The 24,901-nt window shown below is 42.7% G+C and overlaps 1 protein-coding gene and 1 long non-coding RNA gene across 5 annotated transcripts in view; one reads left to right on the top strand and one right to left on the bottom strand.

Moving 5' to 3' along the window:
* Positions 1-18,008, bottom strand: part of LOC131127618 (uncharacterized) — a 40,491-nt gene extending 22,483 nt beyond the window's left edge. For all 4 annotated transcript variants that reach the window (XR_009129529.1, XR_009129531.1, XR_009129530.1 and 1 more), the window contains exons 1-4: positions 17,430-18,008; positions 16,738-16,873; positions 16,390-16,598; positions 8,555-8,708 (exon numbers count right to left, since the gene is read on the bottom strand). This is a non-coding gene — a long non-coding RNA (uncharacterized LOC131127618). The remainder of the gene's footprint in view (positions 1-8,554; positions 8,709-16,389; positions 16,599-16,737; positions 16,874-17,429) is intronic.
* On the top strand, positions 1,169-24,438 carry LOC131127608 (high affinity choline transporter 1-like). Its single transcript, XM_058069669.1, has 9 exons — positions 1,169-1,400; positions 8,493-8,693; positions 8,775-8,888; positions 10,582-10,737; positions 16,453-16,601; positions 18,597-18,740; positions 18,937-19,090; positions 19,178-19,395; positions 20,915-24,438. The coding sequence occupies exons 2-9, from the start codon at positions 8,510-8,512 to the stop codon at positions 21,443-21,445; spliced, it is 1,650 nt and encodes a 549-aa protein (XP_057925652.1). The 5' UTR covers positions 1,169-1,400; positions 8,493-8,509; the 3' UTR covers positions 21,446-24,438.
* The last annotated feature ends 463 nt before the right edge of the window (positions 24,439-24,901 follow it).

The following is a 24,901-nucleotide window of genomic DNA, read 5'->3' as shown; positions in this document are numbered from 1 at the left end:
TTTTAATCTTTTCTGCTGTTTTTTTTAACAACTTTAAATATTTTGACTTTATTCTTGCTGATTTGTTCGGTGTTGTTGTTCTTCTTTTTTTAAAAATGTATTTTTCCTGTTAAATGCTATTTTTAGAACGTGCGGCAGACGCTGTGACGAGAGGAGTTAGCATGAGAATGTTGAATCTGTTGAATACTGATATTGTACCATAAATCTAAAAGTCACACCTATGCCATATTTGTCTGATGTGAAATGGTTTTGCCACTGGAGTGAAAATATGTTCCAACTGGAGAAGCACTTGGACAGCGCAGACCTCCGCCAAGCACCATAGACCCCCCTCGTTTTATGATCATTTTGTTTGACCATTTCTTGTGGAGTGATATGCAAAAACTGCTGAAAACGGTCCTACACGATGTCACAATCAAGAATCCTGGATCTAGACCTTGATTCGGATCACCACCAAAATTGTCCCATTTCCGACTCTGAAGTTCTGAAGTGATTTTAAACCCAAAAACCGGATCAACGTCGACAAACATGTAACTTGATGGAGGTAAATATTTATTTTTGACAATTAACTTCACCTGTAACAAAAAAAACCCCAACGTTCCTGAACATTTCTTTGCAGAATTCCTGCTTATTTGTCGCATCCCATGTGATTGACTAACTGGTTGGGGCACCCAAGCCTACGCAAAGAAACAAGGAGAGCTTTGTGGAAGTCCCGAGCAAGGAGCCTCACACGCTAGTAAACACCAACCCACCTCCGAGGGGCAACACAGGAGATGCAACTTCTCCACTGAATGTCATTCCAGAATTCCAAATCAGCACCAGTTTATTTCAAAGAACATTCCAAAAGTTGTTGATTGGGCTTAATTTCATGCAGAGATCACGACCCCCCCCCCCCCCCAAGGAAGATCCAAGCAAGGGGCTTAAAGCACGTAGAGTGGGAGCGTGGCTCCACTTCCACAGCCCCCATATAGACGGCAGCTCCACGTGGGCCGGGCCTCCCACTTGCACGGAGATCTCACCTAATTGGCTGCCTGACAGGAGCCTTGGAGTGACCACCAATCGGGTGGTAGTGGTCGCGTTTCCCCCCTTCCACTTTGACCGTCTGGCCACGCCCACTTGGTGAGCTTTAAAAGAAAGGCTTGGATGCCGCTTCTAGAGACTTCCATCCTCCCTCATTGAAAAAGTCCAAGGGGTCCACTCCAACTTTTTAACTTTTGCTATAAAACTGAAACTAAAATTTATATTTTTTTTTTAGAAGAAAAACAAACATAACCAAGCAAGAAAACTCAATTTTGTTTCTTTGTGTTGCTAAAACTCTTTGGACCGCTTCAGCGTCTCTGCATGGTTTTCCCATCTTTCCTGGACTGACTGCATCATCTTCATCACTAAGTGAGACGTTTTAGGTATGTATCATATTGTGTTTGCTGTTCCATTATTGACCCCCCCATACGCCACCCCCCACCCACCCATGCATGCATGCATGTGTGCTTTACATGACTTTTCAAGTTGGAACAGGACACATACCAGCGCTCCAAATAGCCTTGAGTGGATTTGTGTTGGGGCCACATTGGCTCTAGCGGGTCTAGCTGGACCCTTCTTGAAAGGAGTTGTTCATTTTTACACCCGATTGAAGCAAATTTTGCTAACTCTAGTCGTCTTCCTGTCACTGTTCCTTAATGTTCATTCTGGTTCCGGTCCAGCTGTTTGAACCCTTGGAAATGAAACCAAGACTGGGCTTGATTCCAAAGAACCTGCTCTAAAAAAACAATTAGCGTGTACTCCATCTGAGAGATGATATGTTTGTGTTTAGCAGTCCTATTATGCACACGCATGTACGGAATCCGTGTGAGTCAATATTTGCATACATTTGGCTAATAGCCGCGGAGAATAACCCATCCACAAACACGGGATTGAAGGGGTGGGAATGCAGCGGAAAAGTACTGAGAGGCAGGGAAACGGAGACCTGTGTGGTATTCATGGAGAGCATGAGGCCGGCCTTTGCCAAGTCACACTTCTGCACCTGTATCAAAGACTGGGGGGGCTTATTTTGCCCGGAGCGGGGTCCTCATGTCCGAGGCCGATCTGGTTACAGCGGCGTGGAATAAACCCCGTGCCAGCTTCCTGTCAGCCAAGCGCTACCAAAGGTTACATTGATGCAACGCCTCTAAATGTCAGTAGGTGAAGTCGGACGTGGCGTGCGTTGACTGTCAACAGGAAATATGCCCGTTGGCCGCCACTGTCAGCGGCGGGAACAGTGAAACCTGTGGCTGTACCTCAATTGTTTTGTTTTTAATTAAAGAGTTTGATGTCGACATCTCTCGAACGACGAATGAAAAACAAACGATGCCGGTTGTCATCGTTTATCTTCATGATCGCATACTTGCCTGAAAAGCGTCAGCCCCGCCCCCCCGCACATGCTTTCTCCAAAGCTTGTTGAGTTATGGAAAGTTACCAAGTGCTCCGTAAGCGAGACGCGAGGTTAAGAATGCGAGGCACTGATGGTGAGAGTGACAGAGGATGATCCTGTCGGAATGTGATTGTTCCCGCCTTTATTTGGTGGAGCCGCTCGGCATCGTGTGGCCACTCCGGGCTCGCCACTCGTCCACTTGCAATTAGCTGATTCCCACTAGAATTAATCATAATTGAAATACAGTGGTATTATCTTGGTTAGCGTACGCCCCTGGTTAGCATGTTTTTGAAACTGTACTGCCAAATTTTCCTGCATTTAGCGTACAATATGGCGTGATATTAATTCCCGCCAAAAGCGTCTTTATTTGGTGGAGCCGCTCAGCATCGCGTGGCCACTCCGGGCCCGGGACCTCCAAAGTTAAACAAGCACGAGTCCACTTGCAATTAGCTAATTCCCACTAGAATTAATCACAATTTAAATACAGTGGAACCTTGGTTAGCGTACGGCCCCGGTTAGCATGCTTTTGAAATTGTACTGCCAAATTTTCCTCGGTTTGCGTGCATTTAGCGTACAATATGGCGTGTTATTAATTCCCGCCAAAAGCGTCTTTATTTGGTGGAGTCGCTCGGCATTGTGTGGCCACTCTGTGCCCGGGACCTCCAAAGTCAAACATACTGATATTAATTAATATTAGATATTAATTATAGAGACTACGTGCACAATGTTGACCATCAAGCCAGCCGCACTTTCTTCAAACAATTTCAAAGACCCCCAAAAGACAGCGTGTCCGCCGTGACCCGCCCCTTTAACACAAAAGTCAGTCTAAACAAAGGGCTTGGAACAATAAATGGGAAGACATATAAAAAAAAAATAATAATAAAAAAATAAAAATGAAAAAAATAAATAAATGGGAAGACATATAAAAAAATAATAAAATAAATAAATAATAATAATAACAATAATAATATATCCTCATGAGGATAAGCGGCAGAAAATAAATGAATGAATGAACCCGGTAGAAAACGCTGTAAAAAACACTGTAAATATACATTTAGCCGAGCAGGTGGAACCAAGTAGTCATGTGATACGTTTATGTCAACGGCGTGGAGCGACTGTTTACTGCCACTTCAGTTGTGAAAGAGTACATATTTGTGTAGGTCGGCTAAATGAGTGATGGGAGGTGTCGGCTAGCAATGTTGCCGCCGTGCACACGTGCGCTAGGCGGACGCAGATGAAGGGGCTGCCCGTCATTTTAGGCCGCTTTACAAGTAGAAATGTGGAAACCGGCAAGTTTTATGAGCTGCGTGGCTTGCAAACACCCCCGATTGCAATGTTGCTTCGGGCTGCTTCGCTGAGTTCTGTCGCTTACGTTTAAGGCGTCTTGTAAAACCAGAAAGATGGACCTTCGCTAACGAGGCGCAGTTTGCTATGTCACTGTAATGTGGCGTCCGTCCAACCAAGAACGGTTCCACCAAACCACTGTCGTTGTCCATCCCAGAAGAGTCCAGTTGCAATCGATACAATGACAATCCCGCCATCCCTCCTTTGTTGCGACTAATCACTTCCGACGGGTAGATCCTTATTTATAAATGGAATATTTCCGACTTAGACCTTCTTTTTAACATTATTAGAGTCCACTAGACATCCCTTTGCAGTCCTATTACCAAATACAGTACACATGGATAGGATATAAACATAATACAGACTCATAATATAGGCAACGGTTTCATTTGGTTAGTTCCGGAAGGTTAACCAAGGTTCCACAATATCATATCAACCTCTTTATAACCTTCTAAATTTAGTTTTTTAACATAATTACAGCCTGCTGGGCGTGATATCATCACATAAATCAACTACTTCGATAACTAAGCGCTTAAAACTGCGCTTATTTCCAAATGCCCGCAAGGCATGCTGGGTAGTGCACCAACAATAAAAGTACAGTATGCTAACTCATCCTTGTTGATTTCTCTGACAATGAGATAAACATGCTTTGAAATCTAGCAAAAATGCGACAAACACAAAAAAAAAATTCTAGTTGGGAACTGGTATTTTCCTGAAACTTACCTATGTTGTACTGCGGATTACTAAAGAACGGAAAAAGGTGGGAACAAACTTTTTTTTTTTGCTGGAAGACAAGAGTCTAATCTTTCTTTTGGTAGGTTCCATGTTGACATAGACATAGAACATAATATTCTGTATGCCTACAAAGATCAGTCAAAATAATCTAAAATGGCCGTTGTCTTTGGAAAAATAGCTGGGATCGAATGAACTGATGAATGATCCAACATCCACATATAGCGAACCCAGTTTGGCCAAGAGCCGTCTGCAGCACATATGGGCTGAAGATTAACTTGGCGTCCTTTCAGACAGCCGGCCCCGTGGTTCTGAAAAGGATGCATACATTGGAGGAACCCGGCTTATATTGAATCCAGACTTGGGACTACGGACCCGACCTACACATGAAAGAGCATTCGGCATGCAGAGAGCCAGATGAAATGTGACGGAATCGGTTGAAATATCCAAGGCAATGCGTTTCTCATGTATCGCGTTTCAAGAGCGGCGTAACAAGAGTACATGCGGCCTCGCCGAGGAATGGGCAGATGCACAATCACTGCCCGGGTCACCATCCTTATGAAGGAATCCCGGCCACACTCTAATGTGAAATCTCTTGCGTACGTACAAGAAAGGAGGGGACCGGTCCGGTTCAACCACGTCCCCGATCATCATCAAGTCAAGAAAGTGGAGTCGTAGTAAGCAAATGTTACTCCGACTGTCACTTGTGGAATCTTTCTGATGAAAAACACCAGCAGCCTCCAGGGGATTGTGCTATAGCACCCTGCCATTATATAACTCTCCATATACATTTTACAGTCCTGGACTCATTCCAGGCATGGCTTGTTTCTGCTGGGCTTCATGCCTCATACTACGTAGTACCTGGCATGGCTTACTCCAAAGTACACAGGATATTTGCAGCTTTCAAACAATTGCCAAGTCCCGTCCACATTTATTCTCTGATGCAATTCATGGATGTTTTTTGCTGATGTTTTTTGCTCATTTGCTGAAGCCTATGATTGAAATAAGACATTTACACGTCAGCTTTAATCCACAGTTTCTTTCCACACCTTTCTGACCAAAACCGCTAACGATTTGTGTTTAATTCCTATTGATTTGGTCCGTAATTTTGCTGAAATTTCAACTTTATATTGTTTGTTTCTAATATTATGTCTATAAAAATGTTAAATTAAATTTTTCCCCCTTTCTGTCAACACCGTGGTACTAAAATAACTCTTTTCTTTAAATTCTTGTAAAATTGTGACTTTTTCTCTTAATATTTTGACTTTATTCTGGAAACAAATAGTTTTTCCTTGGAAACTTTCTTTTTGTAGTATTATGACTTCATTCCCATAATATTTTGACTTTATGGTAGTTTTTTAAAACAAATATTTTATTTTATTCCCATAAAATGACATATAAAAATATATTTCTGTTATTTAAAAAATGTTCCAACTTTCTTCTCGTACATTTTTAATTACAATAATTATTTAATTTAATTAAAATAACTTTACTCCCATCATATTTACACTTTATTGTAGTTTTTAATAACTTTTTTAAAACAAATATTTTGATTGTATTCTCATTAAATGACATTTTAAAAATATATTTCTGTTATTTTTTTAAATGTTCCAACTATTTCAACTTTCTTCTCGTATATTTTTAATTACAATAATTATTTAATTAAATTAAAATAACTTTATTCCCATCATATTTACACTTTATTCTCATGAGATCATAATTTAAAATTTTCACAATTTTTTTCTTGATGAGTGTTCAATTTTTGCTGTTTTTTTAAAGCTGATATTTTTATAACCAGTCATGATGTGCTATATATATATCACTATATTGACAGTTACTATGGAACCCATTATGGCATTGGATGCTCATATCACCTCCTACTTCGGTACGTGACAAAAATAAAAATAAAATAAATTTAAAAAAATACAAAATTTAATCTATATTAGGAAAGCAGGAAGTGAACAAATGTAACAGTTACTGATTGCAAAAGTGCCAGATGGAGGGGTAGGATTTAATAAGCTTTGCTTCTTCCTACTCCTTTTGGACATGTGGAACTGGGAACTGATTATGGGATGCACTCAATTGGAATCTGATGCATGTTCAAATTAAATAAAACCATTACTATTACCATTACCATAATGGGCAACCGGCCAGAAAAACCCCCAATGGTTAATGCAGGCCAATACTGTTTATGCCACATTACAACCTGAGCACTGCACCTTGCTGCGCTACAGAGATGCACATTTACAGTTAAGAAGTATTGAATGTTTGGGCTGATAAGAGCTGCACAGTACAGCATACACACACACACACACACACACGCACACACACACACAAACAGCAGCCATGTGAGTGAGCTTTTCAGACATTTGTTGACTTTGGCAAGAGTCCCAGTCCCTCATCCGTTCCTTCCATGCCTCCACATAAATGGATATACACACTCAGCTTGTGTTTTTCCGAGCCTTCCCTTGACCAACACTTTCTTTTTTAAATAATCCATACATACGCAAGAGCACGAGTTGCGTTCACTTCCCAGTGCTCACTTGCTCATTTTGGTGGGATGCCCTTTTCCCTCGACCGCCCGTCACCTACACCCTCGGCCTTGTTGGGTTTTCTTTTTCATGTCCTACTTTCAACTTCTCCTCGCCCCCACACCTCAGTCTGCCGCGAAAGCGGAGCCGGGTCATGAAAATACTACTGTTTCTCCCACCGTTGCTCTCATCTTTCCGCTCTCCAAGAAAACCGCCTCACTCATTTCCAACTTGTCAGGAATATTTATTCTATGCCGCTTATCCTCGCTAGGGTGAGAAAGCTAGGGCTGCTTCACAAAATTCACAATGGAATCCTATAATAACAAAAATAATACATCAAACTTTCTTTCAATAAATAAAACTACTGTGCAAAAAACATAAAATACATGAAAAATAACAACAGATGTGGTTATGTGTGTTCCTACAAGAGCACTTTATCTTTCCCTAGCTTTCCACCATCACTCTCACTCCATGTGTGTGCGTACAAATTAGGTGTTACAGTTTGGATGAATGCCATCGTTAATCATTGCAAACGAGGAAAGAAAAAAAAGCTGAAAACTCCCGGGTGCTGGTGCATCGCGGTGGTGCTTTTATGGTACGCTATCGCCATTTTACACAGGTCACAGACCACCGAATCGTTACCTTTAAATGCAAAGTACTCACATACTTTACACTAGAATGAATCACAATTGAAATACAGTGGAACCCTGGTTAGCATACATAGCATCTTTTCTTCTCCGACGCGACTTGATTTTTTGATGACACATTGACGCGCAGTAGTGGTGTGTCAGTCATGAACGAACTAGTTCTTTTTCGTGAACGGAATGAACGAGGTCACCGCTCCTAAAATACCCGTTCAGTCGTTCAGTTGCAAATGCAACGCAACGCCGGATGTAACCCCGGACCGCGGAGCTGAGACAGCTCGGATCTGGAAGGCTATCATCATAATACTTCAGATTTCAAGGTACGTCATCGCGTGTTGCGCTGTTGACTCGGAACGAACATGAACATGAGTGAACGGACTGACTCGACACGGCTGACCGGGTTTCTGGACAGGGGGACATCATAGGCTAATGACCAATTGACCAAAATGAGCGAAATGAACTGATCTTTTTACTGAATGAACCGGAATGATCCGGTTCACTGAAATGAACAGTTTTGCCGTTCAACGTCATTGATGACATTAATGCGTCGTCCCGCCCCTAGGGAAGCTGGAGCCTATCCCAGCTGACTTCGGGCAAGAGGTGGAATATTTGTAAAATGATGAGGAATAATAATGAATAATGAAAATATTATGACAATAAAGTCAAAATATGATTTCAAAAATATCATTTTTCGTAGCATAAAGTTGAAATACTTTATTTTTTGCCGCAATATCCGAAACTTAACAAAATGAAGTTGTCATTTTTTTTCATTTTTTTCTTAAAAGATAAAATGTGATCGTTTGTTGCTGTGTTTTTGACGCGGTTTGTGTTCAACAGCGACTCCATCGACAACAATGACGATGAACATACCGGGTCTGGTGGTGATGGCGGCGTTCTACCTGCTCATCCTGGGAACGGGCATCTGGGCGTCCATGCGCTCCAGGAAGGAGGAGAAAAAGTGGACGGGGGATGGAATGGAGATCACCCTGCTGGCCGGGCGGAACATCAACTTGCTTGTGGGCGTCTTCACCCTTACAGGTTAAAATCTGGACTCTTTCGGGATAGAAGAATCAAGTGAGAAACGATTTGTATTAAGAGGAACATGTCATGTGTTTGCAGCCACGTGGGTAGGAGGAGGCTTTATCCTTGGAATTGCTGAAGCAACATACAACCCGACATTAGGAGCGGTTTGGGCTCTCATGCCTGTGCCCTACGTCCTCACATTCTTCCTCGGTAAGTACGACTTGAAGCCTGAAGCGATGAACTGACAACGTCGAAGTTCCAGCCGCATGATAAACGATGTGACTTGAGCGCTAACCTTAGCGAAGGAAAGACCGGCATAACTGCACACAAGAATGACGCCTTTGAAAATGACACCCGGCAAGCAGCAGGAAATGCCAGTAAAATGAGATGCTGACAGGAGTGCTGGTTTACATTACGTAACCTACACAATACCCTATGTAAATGTAACTTGAGCTGGAAGGACGGGCTTCTCGTGTTCAGTTGGCCGACAGTCTTTATGTCACAGTATGCTGCCATAGGAGAAGGTCCCGAGGTCCCAAAGCTACTCCGACCGAATCCACTTTCCCCTCTGAGAAATAAGAAAGCAATAAATGTTTACAGTTTTCCAAGACAAACTCGCCATCCATTCATCTTCTGCTGCTTTTCCGAGGTTGGCTTCCAGGGAAGCAGCCCGAGCGGGGAAACCCAGACTTGTTGTCCATGGCAATAGCCTCCAGATCCAGATTCCAAGGTTTTTCCAGGCCAGTTGAGAGACACAGTCTCTCCAATGTGTCATGGGTCTTCCTTGAGCCCTGCTCCCATTTGGACTTGTCCTGAATACACCCCCACCCCCGAAAGGCTTCTTGACCAGATACCCAAACCACCTCCTCTCAATGTGGAGGATCAGTTTCTCCCGGTTGACAGTGCTATCTCCATCGGAGAACCCCGTCGCCCTACACAGACAACTCAAACTCCAGAAGCAGGAAGCGATTCTAAACGCATATACAGTGGAACCTTGGTTAGTGTTGGTAATTCCTTCCAAAAGGTCTGTCTCTAACCAAAACGGACACTAACCAAATTAATTTGTCCGTACAAAATAACGAAAATCCAATGAAATCTTTCCAGATACTTCTGACTTGAAGTATCTGGGGTCTCGTTCACGAGTGACGCAAGGTTGGATTGTGAGATCGACAGACGGATCAAGCAGCATCCGCACTCAGGCGGTCGCTGTGCCAGACTGTCATGGTGATAGTCATAGTCTGGGGATTGCGGATACTAGCGGCTGAAATGAACGTCCCTGCGTAGGGTGGCTGGGCTCACCCTAAGCTCGGTCATCTGGGAGGGCCTCAAGACTACAGCTGCTCCTTAACGTGGCGAGGAGCCAGTCGAGGTGGCTCGGGCATCTAGTCTCCCGCTGCCTTCCGGGTGAGGTGTTCCGGGAATGCGTAGGTCCCGGGGCAGTACTAGGACACGCTGTGGGGATTATGTCTCACAGTTGGCCTGGGAAGGCCTTTGTGTCCGAGGTTGCCAGGGACTTCTGGAAGTCCGGACATCCCTACTGAGAGCGCTGCCCCGTAACCCGGACACACTACGTCACAATACTACGTCTTTTTCACGGCGGAATCAACAAGATTGTGTGTTTTGCCGTCGTTGGCCTCTGACGCAACTTCATTAACTCTGTAGAAGTATTAAAGTGTCCCTCAGGTTAAAAATAGGTCCAGAAGAAATGAGTCGAGGATGGTAATATGAGGCAACAGGTGCAAAGTGATGACTTGAACCCAAGAGACCTGTAATCACACTCGCTCTGAAACATTTGAAGCCGTGAAGCCCTAGGCCCCGATCTCTGGTCTCGGTGAAGTGTTTCGCTGACACCGTTCTTTGTCGTTTCCCAATCCTAACCTCTTCTTCATCAACCTTTTCTCAGGTGGCTTTTTCTTTGCAAAGCCCATGAGAGAGAACAACTATGTGACAATGATGGACCCTTTCCAGAAGAAGTATGGAAACGTGCTGGCCAGTGCCCTGATCTTTCCGGCACTGGTCGCCGACGTGCTGTGGGTGGCACGCACACTCGTCAGCCTGGGTGAGTTCCTTCACGCTGTAGAACTGGACTAGAATGTGAGAGTGCATCATGCAGACATAAACCTATCCAGGCGTGCAATGTTTAGAAGACTGAAGTCAAACAAGATGGCCTTTGATGATACGACGCAGAACCAATAAGTTGAGAAACTCTCATGGATTCATGTTCCAAGGTGCATGGCCGATCTGGTGTTTATTTCTGCATGTGTTGCAGACACATGTATTATTTATGTTTGCATGTTAACTTGTTAAGTCCTTCGGCGCTGGTAGGGGGTGGGGTCCCCCAATATATCGAGGTCAAGGCCTGTGTACATGCTCTCGAGGTCTAAAAAGTGACTTAAAATGTATTGAAAGCGTATACTCCTCAAAAGTGTGGGATCGCTTAGAAAATTCCTTGTTTATCACAAAAAAAGTAGCAGTAGCCAATACTTCCAAGTAGCAACCACAAAACTACGATCTGAACTATGCTAGCCTTTTGGAGACTAAGACAAGAAAATATCAGGAGAATCCCGACCGGGGAGAGTCATATCCGTGAAAATTCAGATGTCATCACAGCTCACCTCTGGTCAGGTGACGGCCATGGATCGGTGACATCAGTTTTCAGATTTGCCCGTTTGTCTGATACAATAAAATACTATGCCGTTTCGACCCCAAAACATTCTGTATCGTGGATAGTCCCTTTGACATCGAGTAGGAGCAGCTTTCTACTGGTGGACATCAAAAGTCCTTGGACCAGAGTTTTAGCATAAGCCCCGACCTATACCAAAATGATACCTAAAAGAACCCCTAAGTCCCAACAATGTGCTGGAAGTCCCAATATTTATTTATTTTATTTTTAAAACTTGTCCCGAGTTTAATTATAAACTATTAGCAAGATTGAATTGTATCTTTTCCTGTTTAAATTTATCCCGGGTGCGTTCATGCTCAGATATGACGTAACACGCAGCTCCAGACGTTCTTCACTTTTAAAAAATGGAGGCGAGCAATCGGCACTGGACTTCTGCGGAAAATTTGTTTATGATCCAAACTAAATTTCAAGACTGGACGAACGAAAAACGTGATGTTGATGTTTACGTTTTACTGGGCATGCCCCATTGACTATGCTGTTTGATTATAGCGCCGCATGTATACTGGAGATCGGACTATTCCTTTCCATGTATACCATTGTTTTGGGAAAAGTCATTCGGAATGATGCCGTTCGGAAAAAGTCCTCATGTAAACGTGGCTACTGTTTCTGTCTTTGCATAATCCCTGCTGTATTATTTGTGTATGTAATATGTTGTATGTGTGTGTGTGTGTGTATGGGCGTTGGCGTGCAAGTGCGGTGTGAATGTCGCTTGCCTGCGGTCGTTCATCATGTTTTTTGTGTGTGTGTGTGTTTTAACGCTGTCTTCTTTTCCAGTGGTAGCAGCCTGTTGATTGTGAAAGGTGATCGATTGTTCAAAATCAGGTTGTTGATATGACGAGAGATTCTTTCCTATTCTTTGACTGACGGGTTCAATGATACATGCCTTTACATAACATCATGTGTGTGTGTAATATGTTGACATGTCAAATGTGTGTTTGAGTCACCATGGTAGCACCATAAGCCGTGCCAGCACACCACAAAAGGAATGGCGAGGAGGCAGGAATGTTCCTGAGATACTTGGTCCAAACCTATTAAACCAATTTAGCCTTGGGTGGGGGGGCCTCACTCCTCAGTAAAACCTCCTGTTTGTAGGACGGCTGTGCATCCCTACTGTGTACCAAGCATGACACAAACACACACACAGACACACACTTGATTCAGAGTACGCTCAGCTTTTAGCTCGCAGGGCTGCTGTTGCTTAGAAAACTGGTTCACTTTATTACTGTGTGTGTACGTGTGTGTACGGTGAGACTGAATGTGACTTTAAGTACTATCAGGACAATATAGTATCAACAGGACAGGAAAACGGTGTGTGTGCGTGTGTGTGCATGCATGTGTGTGTATGTGCGTTTCTTCACACACCAAGCCGTGTATCCGGGCAGGCAGAGGATCTAAAAACAACACGGGGGTATTTAAGCAGCTCTATCTGGTCTACTCGGAGCCAAAGGGGCACCTGAATCTCGGTCCAGATTTTTTTTCAAGCTAAAATTAACAGCAAGGCAAAGGGCGCAGCTCAGCACACAAGAGATGAGAGATCTGCTTCTAAAACTGGAAAGCATGCCAACCAGGAATTCTTTATGATGCGGTCCATGTTATGTCATGGCCCAACCGCACTTTAAGTCAGGGGTGTCCAAAGTACGGAGCGGCGGGGCCGTTTGCAGCCCGTGGATGTGTTTTTAATGGTCCGCTCCACATTTTTAAATTGTAATTTGGCAAAAAAAATTAATAAAAATGTCAAAATCTGCAGTCATTTTACAAAAGTCTTTTACAAAAGATTTACATAAAAGCGTAAAAAATTTTTTTTTAATAAATACAAATAAAATGACTTAAATAAAAGGGTAAAAGATAATTAAAAAACAAATACAAATAAAATAACTTAATAAAGGGTAAAAAATTAATTTAAAATAAAAATGTAAAAACATTAACAACAAATGACATTATTTAAATAAAAATTTAAAAAATACATACAAAATAAATACATTCATTCATTTTCTACTGCTTATCCTAACGAGGGTCGCAGGGGGTGCTGGAGCCTATCCCAGCTCTCTTCAGGCAAAACGCGGCGTCCACCCTGGACTGGTGGCCAGCCAATCACAGGGCACATATAGACAAACAACCATTCACACTCACATTCATACCTATGGACAATTTGGAGTGGATAATTAACCTAGCATGTTTTTGGAATGTGGGAGGAAACCGGAGTACCCGGAGAAAACCCACGAATGCACGGGGAGAACATGCAAACTCCACACAGAGATGCCCGAGCGGGGAATCGAACTCCTAGCTGTGAGGCCTGTGTGCCAACCACTCGTCCACCGTACAGCCCAAGTTGTAATACAGTGTTAGGAAAAACATAATTTTTGACAAAACTGACTTGTGAGAAAAAGTTAGCAAGTAAAGTCCAATAATTATGACAATAAAGTTATGAGACTTAAGTTCTTACTATGACACATTTTCAGCCATATCACAAACTAACATGTATAACATAACATTGTAGTACGTATATCTACATTTCCAAAATTTCAAAGCCTGGTTGGACAGATTTGGACACCCCTGCTTTAGGTGATAAGACAAAGTGACGTCTTACAACTTCATGGCAATACATTTAAGCAGAGACTTAAGTCATGCGTCATTCAGACAACACTCAACACTCTCAGACGAGAGCTGTCCTATCTAGTCACTGAGCATGAACTGATGAAGCTGCTGGGATGAGATAACCTGAACAGTCCAGTTCCCACCGATTTAAATGGCCCGAGAATATCATGATCTAAACCAGGGGTCGGGAACCTTTTTGGCTACGAGAGCCATGAAGGCCAGATATTTTAAAATGTGTATCTGTGAGAGCCATATACATTTTTTTAAACATTGAATGCAATAAAATGTGTGCATTTTTATGTAAGACCAACAGTTTTAGATATAATGGGCTCCAATTATGTAGACCAGGCACACTACCCCACGCCAATGGGGTGTGGCCAGCACACTTTCGTGAGCAGCGCAGTGTCCAACAATAAATCAAATACTCGCTGCCATTAATGCAACTTCTGCTGCTGCATAATTTTGCACCATACTCAGTATATTTCATTCTTTTGGCCATCTTTGCCAGAAGGCTTGGTTCTGCAGCTTTAGCTAGGTGACTATTTGACTAAAGGAGGAAAGTCTACATTTACATGTTGACATCTCAAATGCATAAGAAAGTTGTTAATTTTGAATATTATTTTTAACAGTCATTTCTGTGATGGTTTACTTTAAAATGTTAGCAAAAATACATTTTTATTGTGGTAAGAAATGCTTGAGAGCCAGATACAGTCGTCAAAAGAGCCCTACCTGGCTCCCGAGCCATAGGTTCCCTACCTCTGATCTAAACGAATGAGAATATGAGGGTTTTATTTTGAAAGGTCTTTCCATCTGCACCGAGGAACACTAAGTTAGAAAACGGTTTCAACCAATATGACGGGAGAGCTACAGTGGCATTTTGAAGATTTGTCACCCACGGTCTTATTTGGTATATGCCAGTGACGTGCGGTGCGGTTCATGGCTGGTGAGGCACTGACTCCTTTGTTTTTTTTTTTTAATTTAATACAGGTTGCTCATTAAAATGATAAGAAAGAATAATAAACTTTTCACTTTCTGATACAACATATGTGATGTTACCTTCTATCTGCATATCTTTCTAAGTTCTGATACCTTGTTGTAAAACTCTGATCGCCTCCTGGTGAGCCTGGGTATATAATCCTACACCCATCCGTATCTATGCCACTTGTACTGGGTATGGTCCTTGTGTACGGCGGCCTTTCCTTCTCCGGGAAAAGTCATGACACTTTTCTGTTAGATGGTGCTAGGGAAAAAAACTGCTGGCTTTTCCTCGGTGGTAGGACGGTAGCGACAAGCCCCCTCCACCTTCAGGATGCAGTGGTACTGCAAGTGCCTCCCGTCATGACATATATACAATATTTATTTAGTTATTCATTTTCAGATACCCAACCACCCCCCCTCCTCCGACCGCCGCACGTCACTGGTATATGCTTATGTCACTCACCACATGTGAACGTGGGGTACACAGTGTCTTGTGCTTTAACACCACCATGTTGAGCTCACCTAGCACATTCTGGCATTTTAGTGCCAAGTGTGAACAGACCGTTGATGACTGCAGTCAAAGTTATGTAAAGGTCAGTAGGTCATGGGTTACTTTAGGTGTGTACAGACTAATAGACTAATATCACTAATGTATTCAATGTGGGGGGGGGGGGGGCGAAAATTAGCAGCCAAATATCCAAGCATTCAATACAAAAGGTGGAATTGGGCTGGGGATAAAGTGTGTTGGGGTTCAGTCAGCGGGGTGGGCAGGGTAGGTCAGAAGGGGGGGTAAGTGGCGCTAGATGGTGCAGATCTGACACTTCTCTGTTTAAGGGCATTGTTGTGGTGTGGCTGCAGGCTGCGGCTGGGGGGACCCTGGCAATGTGGGAGAAGAGACTGTAAAGGTAGTGACGTTTTGCTTGCCTTGTTTGAGTAACAAGATGTCTTTTTTTTTTCATTCATGTTTACATTTACTCATTTCAATTTGTTTATTACCTGAACACACGTTATGTTGTTCTTTTCATTTCTTCAATTGTTATAAAGGGTGAACACATTTTTTTTGGAGGCTCACAATCAATAGGCTGCTTTTGTTATGTTTTTTTTTCTATGGTTCTGTTATCACTTTATGTCGGCGTGTGGCATTAAGCTCTTTAATGTTTTTAAGATGTTTAAAGCTGCCCAAGCGTAACTTTATTGACATAGATGACTAGTCACGCACCGCTATGCACATGTTATTGTTTTATCAGGTAATACATTATGGAATAAATAACTGTGCAATGTAAATAAATAGCTTCTTAAAAATGGATGCATGTATATATGTGTGTCTGTGTGTGAGAGAACAGAATTAAACGCAAAACGAGAGATGGAGAACCTAATAATAATCACCTAAACCTGTGATAATCAAATGTTGCATGTATCTCCAGCAATAAAATATCTGTGCATTAGACAACTTACTGTGACTGTAACGTTTGTCCCATCAGTCCCCACAGTGCTGACCGCCATGCTGTGTTGTTCCAGGTGGAACTATGAGTGTGATCCTGGACCTCTCTTACGTCTACTCCATCATCATCTCGTCAGTGGTGGCCATTGTCTACACGCTCCTGGGGGGGCTCTACTCTGTGGCTTACACAGATGTCATCCAGCTAATCCTCATCTTTATCAGCCTGGTAGGTACAAGTGATATTTAGTCGACACAAAAATTGATTTAAGCTTTTGATTTGATAAACATAACGGTGTGTGTAGCCGTCCGTCACACACTTTGTCAGTCTCTCTCCCTTTCGTTGTCGCAAATGAGCTCTTTACCTGGAATAGTCCAAATCCTTTGGGAATACTGTAGCGTCCGAGGTGTAGGGCGTCATACTGGCTCTGTTTAGAGATTCCTAGTGTTGATTCCGGTTCGTAATTGTCATAAACGTTTTCATGCTTGAAATGAAAATACCTAAAACAGAGGGCAATCGTCATAAAACATTTCATACAAATTGCAAACCTAATATCATTTCATTTCTCTTTTAAAATACATTGAAATACATAGAAATCAATCATTATAATACAGTAAATATTATTTCATTACAATACTCTTAACTATTTCCACAGTTTTTGAATGTTTAATGCGATTTGTCCTACTTTTTTGACGGTCATTGAACGCACCGACCTCCGATGCAAACATGGCTGTATGGAAGTATTAGGATGTATTTTACACCTTTTTCTTTCACCTTATACTTACTACCGAATGTTGATACGATGTGGGAACCGATAAAGGTAAGATTTGATGACTTTGAGCGCTAATGTGCATCATTGTGGTAGTTCGATGCTAAATGGCTAACGCTAGCAAAACACCGAACTTTAGCCATGTCATCACATTGACAGTTGGAAGTCCAATTTAGCTAACAGTTCAATGCCAAAATCATCAGAGAGATGTAAAAATGTGGAAACTACCGATTAGTTGTGCCACTCTTATGCCAAGGTAGCATCGTATATGACAATAAAAACAATACCTTCACTGCTACACAGTCTCTGGCAGGCCATGGAATCCGTGATAAGTCAAACACGGCGACAGTAGATACAAATAACTTTGCTAACTTGCTACAAAAGCCATCTGCCTGGGCTTTGAAGCTAACTTTGCCAACCTAAATACTCTTTTCTTTGTCCATTTCCAATCAATATTTGTTCTATCTTATGGCTAGCTAGCTCTTATGGAGTTACTGTGCGTCAACCAAAGTACGGTGGTTGCCGAGGGTCAAACAAGAGGAGTGCAGTTAATCGCGTTTAAAAAAATTGCCGCGTTAAAGGGAACTTCCGTCAGCGTTAACTTTGACAGCCCTAGTCAAAACACCGAAGAAGACTTCAAAACCTGACATTAGTGTCCACTTCACTACTTCCGGGAGCGGCACTCTAAGCATCATGGGTACTGTAGCTTTAGCCACAAATTAGCTGCATCACTATTGAAGCCACAGGGTTCAAATCCTAATAGGCTAATACTGTACGCTGCAAATGACGGATCCCTTATCTTTCACAGACCCTGGTATCCATGCGGTATGGTATTAAGCATTTAGCATTTCATGGCTAAAGTAATATCCAACACTCAAGGAAAATAAGACTCCTCATGGGGTAATTGACGAGACTGTAAGCCCGCCGTGTAGTTGCTAACCGACTCGAGCTAAACACCAACAATGCAGCCGTCTAGGAACAGCTGTCACAGGAGCTCCAGGTTTCTATTTCCTGCACGCCGTATCAGTCCCAGCATGAGTAATTTGCCTCAATATTTTTTGAGCTTAAAAGGTCTTCATCCTGGTAACAGGAGCTGATTGACCAACCTCTCCACAAGCTATATTTATTTTTAGAGTTTGCGATCTGGAAGCTCGCGGTCATTATGAGAAGATGCATTTGGCAGAGTTGTTGTGGAAATGACTTTATATTTTGGTCTGTGTTGAGTTTCACAGATCAGGAAATGCCTTCATTCAACCTTATGATTACATGATATTTGTCATGCAGTGAAGACAATTTAAGCCTGAGCGTTCTGTGACATCACAGCACGGTACGGCGAAGAGAAACTTGAGCTGAAACCCAAGATTTAGGGTCGTAATGTTCAACGTCAGACAGCAAACTTCCTCCTGCACGGACTACGTGATCAGCTAAGTTCTTGTTTGTGTTTGTGTACACAGTGGGTGTGCGTCCCTTTCCTGTTGACCAACCCTCACTCTCTGGACATCTCGGTGACGGCCTACAACCAGAGCTTCCAGGCTCCATGGGTCGGCACGGTGGAGCTTGACGAAGCCGGCAAATGGTTTGACGACTTCATGGTGCTGGTGAGTCTAAAGTGGACTTTATAAATACACACAGCGGACAGTGAAAATACCACATGAGACGCAACCTGGGTTGGGTTTTATCACCCCTTGCCTCACAGGATCTTCAAATGAAACTGACCTTTAACCTTATTTGCTTATGAAAGGACCATGATCAGTCATCCCAGTGCTGACTTCATGTTAACTGTGCTTCTACCAGGCTCTGGGAGGTTTGGCCTACCAAGCGTTCTACCAGAGGATCCTGTCCGCCTCATCTTACACCCAAGCTCAAGTGACCTGCTTTGCCTCATCTGCCTTTTGCCTGGTCCTGGGCATCCCCTCCGTACTGATAGGAGCCGTTGCCGCCTCTACTGGTACATATTTAACTTCGCTTCTCTAAGATTTTTTTTAAATTTGAACGGTTTTATGATCAACGGTCTTTGTATGAAATGATGGCGTAGACTGGAACTCAACAACTTACGGACTGCCAACTCCGTACGAGCGTGGCGAGGCCGGTTCCATCCTCCCCATCGCCCTGCAGTCCCTCACGCCGACCTACGTGTCCATCATTGGCATCGGCGCTGTCGCTGCTGCCGTCATGTCCTCCATGGACTCGGCACTGCTGTCCTCCGCTTCGTTGTTCTCGTCCAACATCTACAAGAACATCATCAGAAAGCAGGTGAGAATGGGAACTATATCTGTCCTTAAGTAGAATGACTAAAATCATTATTTATTATTTCTAAAATCACAAATACTTCAACTTGCTGATATAGTTCATCTTCAAACAGCTAAAATAATGCATAAGGCTAAAAATAACCAATTACCTAAAAATGTCATCCAATACATTAAAAAGCCATCGCATTTCAGTATGTGGAATCAAACTATGGAATGGATTGAGTAAGGAACTCAAACAATGCACAACGATGAGCCAATTCAAGAAACAATACAAGCAGTTGATGTTTGCTAAATACAAGGATGAAGAGTCTTGAACCAGTCATGATGTGCTATATATATCACTATATTGACACTTACTATGGTACCCATTATGTCATTGGATGCTCATATCACCTCCTACTTCGGTACGTGACAAAAAAAATACAAAATACGAAAAACAATAAACAAACAAACAAAAAAAAACTATTTGGAAAGCAGGAAGTGAGCAAATGTAACAGTTACTGATTATAAAAAATTTAATTTTAATTTAAAAAATTAATAAAAAAAAACCTTTATATTATATTAGCAAAGCAGTAAGTGAACAAATATCACAGTTACTGAAATGAATGAATGAAAATTAAAATAAAAAAAATAATTTAAAAAACTTAAATTATATTAGGAAAGCAGGAAGTGAACAAATGTAACAGTTACTGATTGTTCATTCATTCTAACCCTATTCATTTTCTACCGCTTATCCTCACAAGGGTCGATTGTAAAAATTAAAATTAATTAAAAAAAAAAACTTAAACTATATAAGGAAAGCATGAAGTGAACAAATGTAACAGTTAGTGATTGTAAAAGTACCAGATGGAGGGGTAGGATTTAATAAGCTTTGCTTCTTCCTACTCCTTTTGGACATGTGGAACTGGGAACTGATTATGGGATGCACTCAATTGTAATCTGATGCATGTTCAAACGTAATAAAACCATTACCATTACCATTACTAGTACTGCGAAAATATGGTAGAGTTGTTTTTCAGGATATGGTAGGCCAATGCCTAAACGTACTGGACACTTTAATGGCCAATTCAGCCACCCTATTTTGACCCGTACGTATCACCCAAGGTTTGTTGACACTTGGGAGGTGTCCGTATGGCTAGCGCCCATCAAGCAGTTGTGACATATTGTTATGCAGGATGGTCATTCACCAGCCACAACAACAACAACAACAACAACAACAGCAACCATGTTGTGACCGCCCCCAGTGAACACACCCAAATTGGGAGACTTCAAACAATTTCCTGGGATTATGGTTTCACATGTTGTGTACATTTACAGTCTGGTGACAGCGACAAAGTGGCTATTCTGTATCTGCAGGCTAGCAATGCATAGCCCACACAAACGGTCACACTGAACGGTGTCTATGAAAAGAGCCATTGTACGAGGGAAAATACCGTAAAGTTCATGAAGAATGCCAACCATACTGAGACATGTTGCTGTTATGTGGTCTTTTTACGATGTACTGTCTCTCTGTCCCGCCTCAGGCCTCAGACCGCGAGATGCAGTGGGTGATTCGTATCTCGGTGGTGGTCGTGGGTCTGGCCGGAACCGGCCTCACCTTCCTGGACAGCAGCGTGCTGGTCTTCTGGCTAGTGGGCGTGGACATGTCCTTCACCATCATGTTCCCTCAGCTGGTCTGCATCCTCTTCTTCAAAGTGTCCAACGGCTACGGAGCCAGTCTGGGATTCATCGTGGGAATCATCATGAGAGTCATGAGCGGGGAGCCCCTCATCGGCTTGCCGCCCGTCATCCGCTACCCCGGCTGCCGGCTCAACGACGAGGGCACGCTCACTCAGTTCTTCCCCTTCCGCACGACCATCATGGTCACGTCGCTGCTATCCATCCTGCTCTTCTCCTGGCTGGCGGCGATCATTTTCAACAAAGGCCTGTTGTCCGAGAAGTGGGACGTGTACAAGATCAAACGCAAGCAGACGGTCCCGGAAGAGAAGAAGACCAGCGGAACCAAAGAAGAGGCCTCCGTGTCCAAACAGCTACTGGACACCACCAGCTGCTGAAGGTCCTCACATGGAGCCAAAAGAGGAGGCAAACATGCTTGTCTGCTCAACAGGAGTTCACAGAATCAGTACCCAATCAGTGAATCCGTGTCACTTCAGATCAACGGAATCAGTTAACTTCCATTAACAAATCGTTAAAATCATCAATTTAGCTTGTTTTTGAACGATCCATGAACACGTATGGCAAATCATGTGACTGATTGAATGATTACATAAGCCTTCTTATGATGGATGTCGCAGTCTTGAAATGGACAGACTGAGCTCAGCCTTTTAGATTCCTTTCCATTTGGAGAAGAAAATATTGATACTTTTATGAAATGGATGGATTTGGATTTGTACAGATTTGTAGAAATATATTTTATCACTCTGGCAAATGGAGATAATGTTCCTTTTTTGGGTTCTAAATGTAGTCCCTAGACTAAAAATGCCATCTTCAGTCCAACTGAAGAACAATGAAGTAGTTTACAGATCCCCAATCAGCAAATGTAGACTTTCTACGCTTGTTGGCTCTTCTAGCAAGACTCCAAATTGGCACCCTCAGAGACTTTAGACCTCCAACCATACCGTCTATTCGGGCCGACTCTCTCAGCATGTTGTGTTGACTTTTCACATGTTGGACGGCGGCCATGTCAGTACAGAATCAGACGCACCGCAAAGTTACCCAAGAACTCTCGTATCCGTAATGTGAAAACGCCATTTTGCCTCAAGCAGGATTAACGTAGCCAAGCGAGCCTGTTCAAAACCTTGTATTATTTGCAATAATGCTGTGACAATGAGGCGACCCCCCCTTGCAGGTCGTCCTATCAGGTCTGACTGCTCTGGTCCGCAGTCTCTTGCTGCTAAGCAAATACTCCAACACGCGAATGTGAACAACAAACACTATTTCAACGTCTTTCATGGAACTCGTGAGGATGATTCTCACAAAGACTCGTGGACTCCTCCTAAGAAATGTGTCCTTTCCCTGTGAATATCGTCGTCCTTTCAGGTCATTGTGTTCCTCAGGGTATTGCATCCATCCCTTCATCCGAGCAGGCTACATCATTTTAAGCTCAACGTGGAATGGAGCTGTCCTAGCTAGTCTTTGAGCATGGACTCACCGTGACTAGATAGGACGCCTCGAGTCCACCATAGTCCAGAGCTGTCCTGTCTTGCCATTCACTCTAGCCCACCATAGAATGGAGCTGTCCTAGCTAGTCTTTGAGCATGGACTTACCGTGACTAGATAGGACGCCTATAGTGAACTAAAGCTGTCCTATCTAGTCCACATGCTTTTTAGTCGGTGGTGAACTAGAGCTGTCCTATCTAGTCCACATGCTTTTTAGTCGGTGGTGAACTAGAGCTGTCCTATCTAGTCCACATTCTTTATAGTCTATGGTGGACTAGAGCTGTCCTATCTAGTCCACATGCTTTATAGTCTGGTGGACTAGAGCTGTCCTATCTAGTCCACATGCTTTATAGTCTATGGTGGACTAGAGCTGTCCTATCTAGTCCACAGGCTTTATAGTCTGGTGAACTAAAGCTGTCCTATCTAGTCCACATGCTTTTTAGTCAGTGGTGAACTCGTGCTGTCCTATCTAGTCCACATGCTTTATAGTCTATGGTGAACTAGAGCTGTCCTATCTAGTCCACAGGCTTTATAGTCTATGGTGAACTAAAGCTGTCGTATCTAGTCCACATGCTTTTTAGCCAATGGTGAACTAGAGCTGTCCTATCTAGTCCACATGCTTTATAGTCTATGGTGGACTACAGCTGTCCTATCTAGTCCACAGGCTTTATAGTCTATGGCGAACTAAAGCTGTCCTATCTTGTCCACAGGCTTGATAGTCTATGCTGAACTAGGGCTGTCCTATCTAGTCCAAATGTTTTTTAGTCAGTGGTGAACTAGAGCTGTCCTATCTAGTCCACATGCTTTTTAGTCAGTAGTGAACTATAGCTGTCCTATCTAGTTCACAGGCTTTATAGTCTATGGCGGACTAGAGCAGTCCTATGTAGTCTTGAAGCATGAACTATTGAAGCCTGCTCAGGTGAGAGGTGAAACGTCTCCTAAGAGAAACCGACTAGTCTCGTTGCAATCAATTGAATGCCCTGAGAAAAGCTTTCTCCCAGCATTTTGTTGTAGGACAATCTAAACACCTCCTTGCATCACACAATTAGCGTAAACATCACTGGAAACCGGTCCCCTCTGTCTTGTCAGTGTTTTTTTTGCTGGATACCGTAAAACGGGTGTATACCAAATACCTTGTGGAGTAGCAATGTAGCTCAGGAGCTCATCATATGAGGCCGACTGCCATTGAAAAGAAATAAGATGGTCAAAAGCTGTTGTTTTTCCAAAGACATCTTGTTGAGAGCAAAACAGGACTATTTGCATGCGTCTTTGTTTTTATTTTTTTTATATATAGACGTGATTTTTAAATGTATTATACTCTTGCACAGCCTACTCGCCATTTGTACATTAACACTATTTTTTATCAAGGTTGATTGCCATGCGTTGTTGTCGGGGAAAAAAATAAAAATTTTTATTATTGGTATGGAGTTAGCAATGTCGGAAGACAAATTCTCACCCTGAAAAATGAATGTAGACCGGATGACCTTGTTCACCTTTGCCGTACCGTTGGCCTGCACTTTCCGCCAGTGTTATTTGCCTTCATGGTCGTCACAATGACACAACGCCAAAAGGCCGTGCATTCAATTTCAGATGGAAAACCATCTATTAATTTGGTCTCTTTAACTTGGTCATTCTCGGGACAAGAATATTCAGTTTTTCCAAAGGTCACTTACGTCCTGGACGGGTTTATTTTCATGAACAAAAAAAAAAATATGGAGCTCTTTATTTCTCCCTCTTTGTCTGTATTTGGTTTTCTACTTATATGCATGACAATTGTCAATGAACTATACGGAACTTTCGTGAAGGCTGTTCTTCTCTTGCCACTTGGCAAGGTTCTACTTTGTAATCAATTAATGTAAATCCCCATGGGGTGAGGTTCTTTCACAATAAAAGCTAATATAACAACTTTGCGGCTTTGCTTTCTTTGTCACATTTATCGCATTTCCTTCTGTATCCCCAAAACATGCATGTTAGCTTCATTGTAGACTGGATTAATGGATGTCAATAAGCTGTCAAAATAGTACCCCCCTACCTTTGCAAAGTCCTCCATTGATAAGATAGTGCCTAATAAAAAGCGTTAAAAGCATAAATGATGCAAGTATTCTCCGAAATCACACGGATTGAATGAGTTTCGGGGGCGGCACGGCGGTCGAGTGGTTAGCCAGGGTTCAATTCCACCCTCGGCCATCTCTGTGTGGAGTTTGCATGTTCTCCCCGTGCATGCGTGGGTTTTCTCCGGGTACTCCGGTTTCCTCCCACATTCCAAAAACATGCTAGGTTAATTGGCCACTCCAAATTGTCCATAGGTATGAATGTGAGTGTGAATGGTTGTTTGTCTATATGTGCCCTGT

The sequence above is a fragment of the Doryrhamphus excisus genome, chromosome 1, assembly GCF_030265055.1.
Source record: "Doryrhamphus excisus isolate RoL2022-K1 chromosome 1, RoL_Dexc_1.0, whole genome shotgun sequence".
Taxonomy (NCBI): domain Eukaryota; kingdom Metazoa; phylum Chordata; class Actinopteri; order Syngnathiformes; family Syngnathidae; genus Doryrhamphus; species Doryrhamphus excisus.
Note: the sequence above shows the minus strand (reverse complement) of the source record. Positions and strands in the feature narration are given on the sequence as shown.

What these genes read in the sequence shown, in the direction of transcription:
- LOC131127608 (XM_058069669.1), top strand. Translation starts at nt 8,510, where the DNA reads ATGACGATGAACATACCGGGTCTGGTGGTGATGGCGGCGTTCTACCTG. An exon ending in GGGCGTCTTCACCCTTACAG is followed by an intron (nt 8,694 to 8,774) that starts GTTAAAATCTGG and finishes ATGTGTTTGCAG; the next exon opens with CCACGTGGGTAGGAGGAGGC. An exon ending in TTGACGACTTCATGGTGCTG is followed by an intron (nt 18,741 to 18,936) that starts GTGAGTCTAAAG and finishes TGCTTCTACCAG; the next exon opens with GCTCTGGGAGGTTTGGCCTA.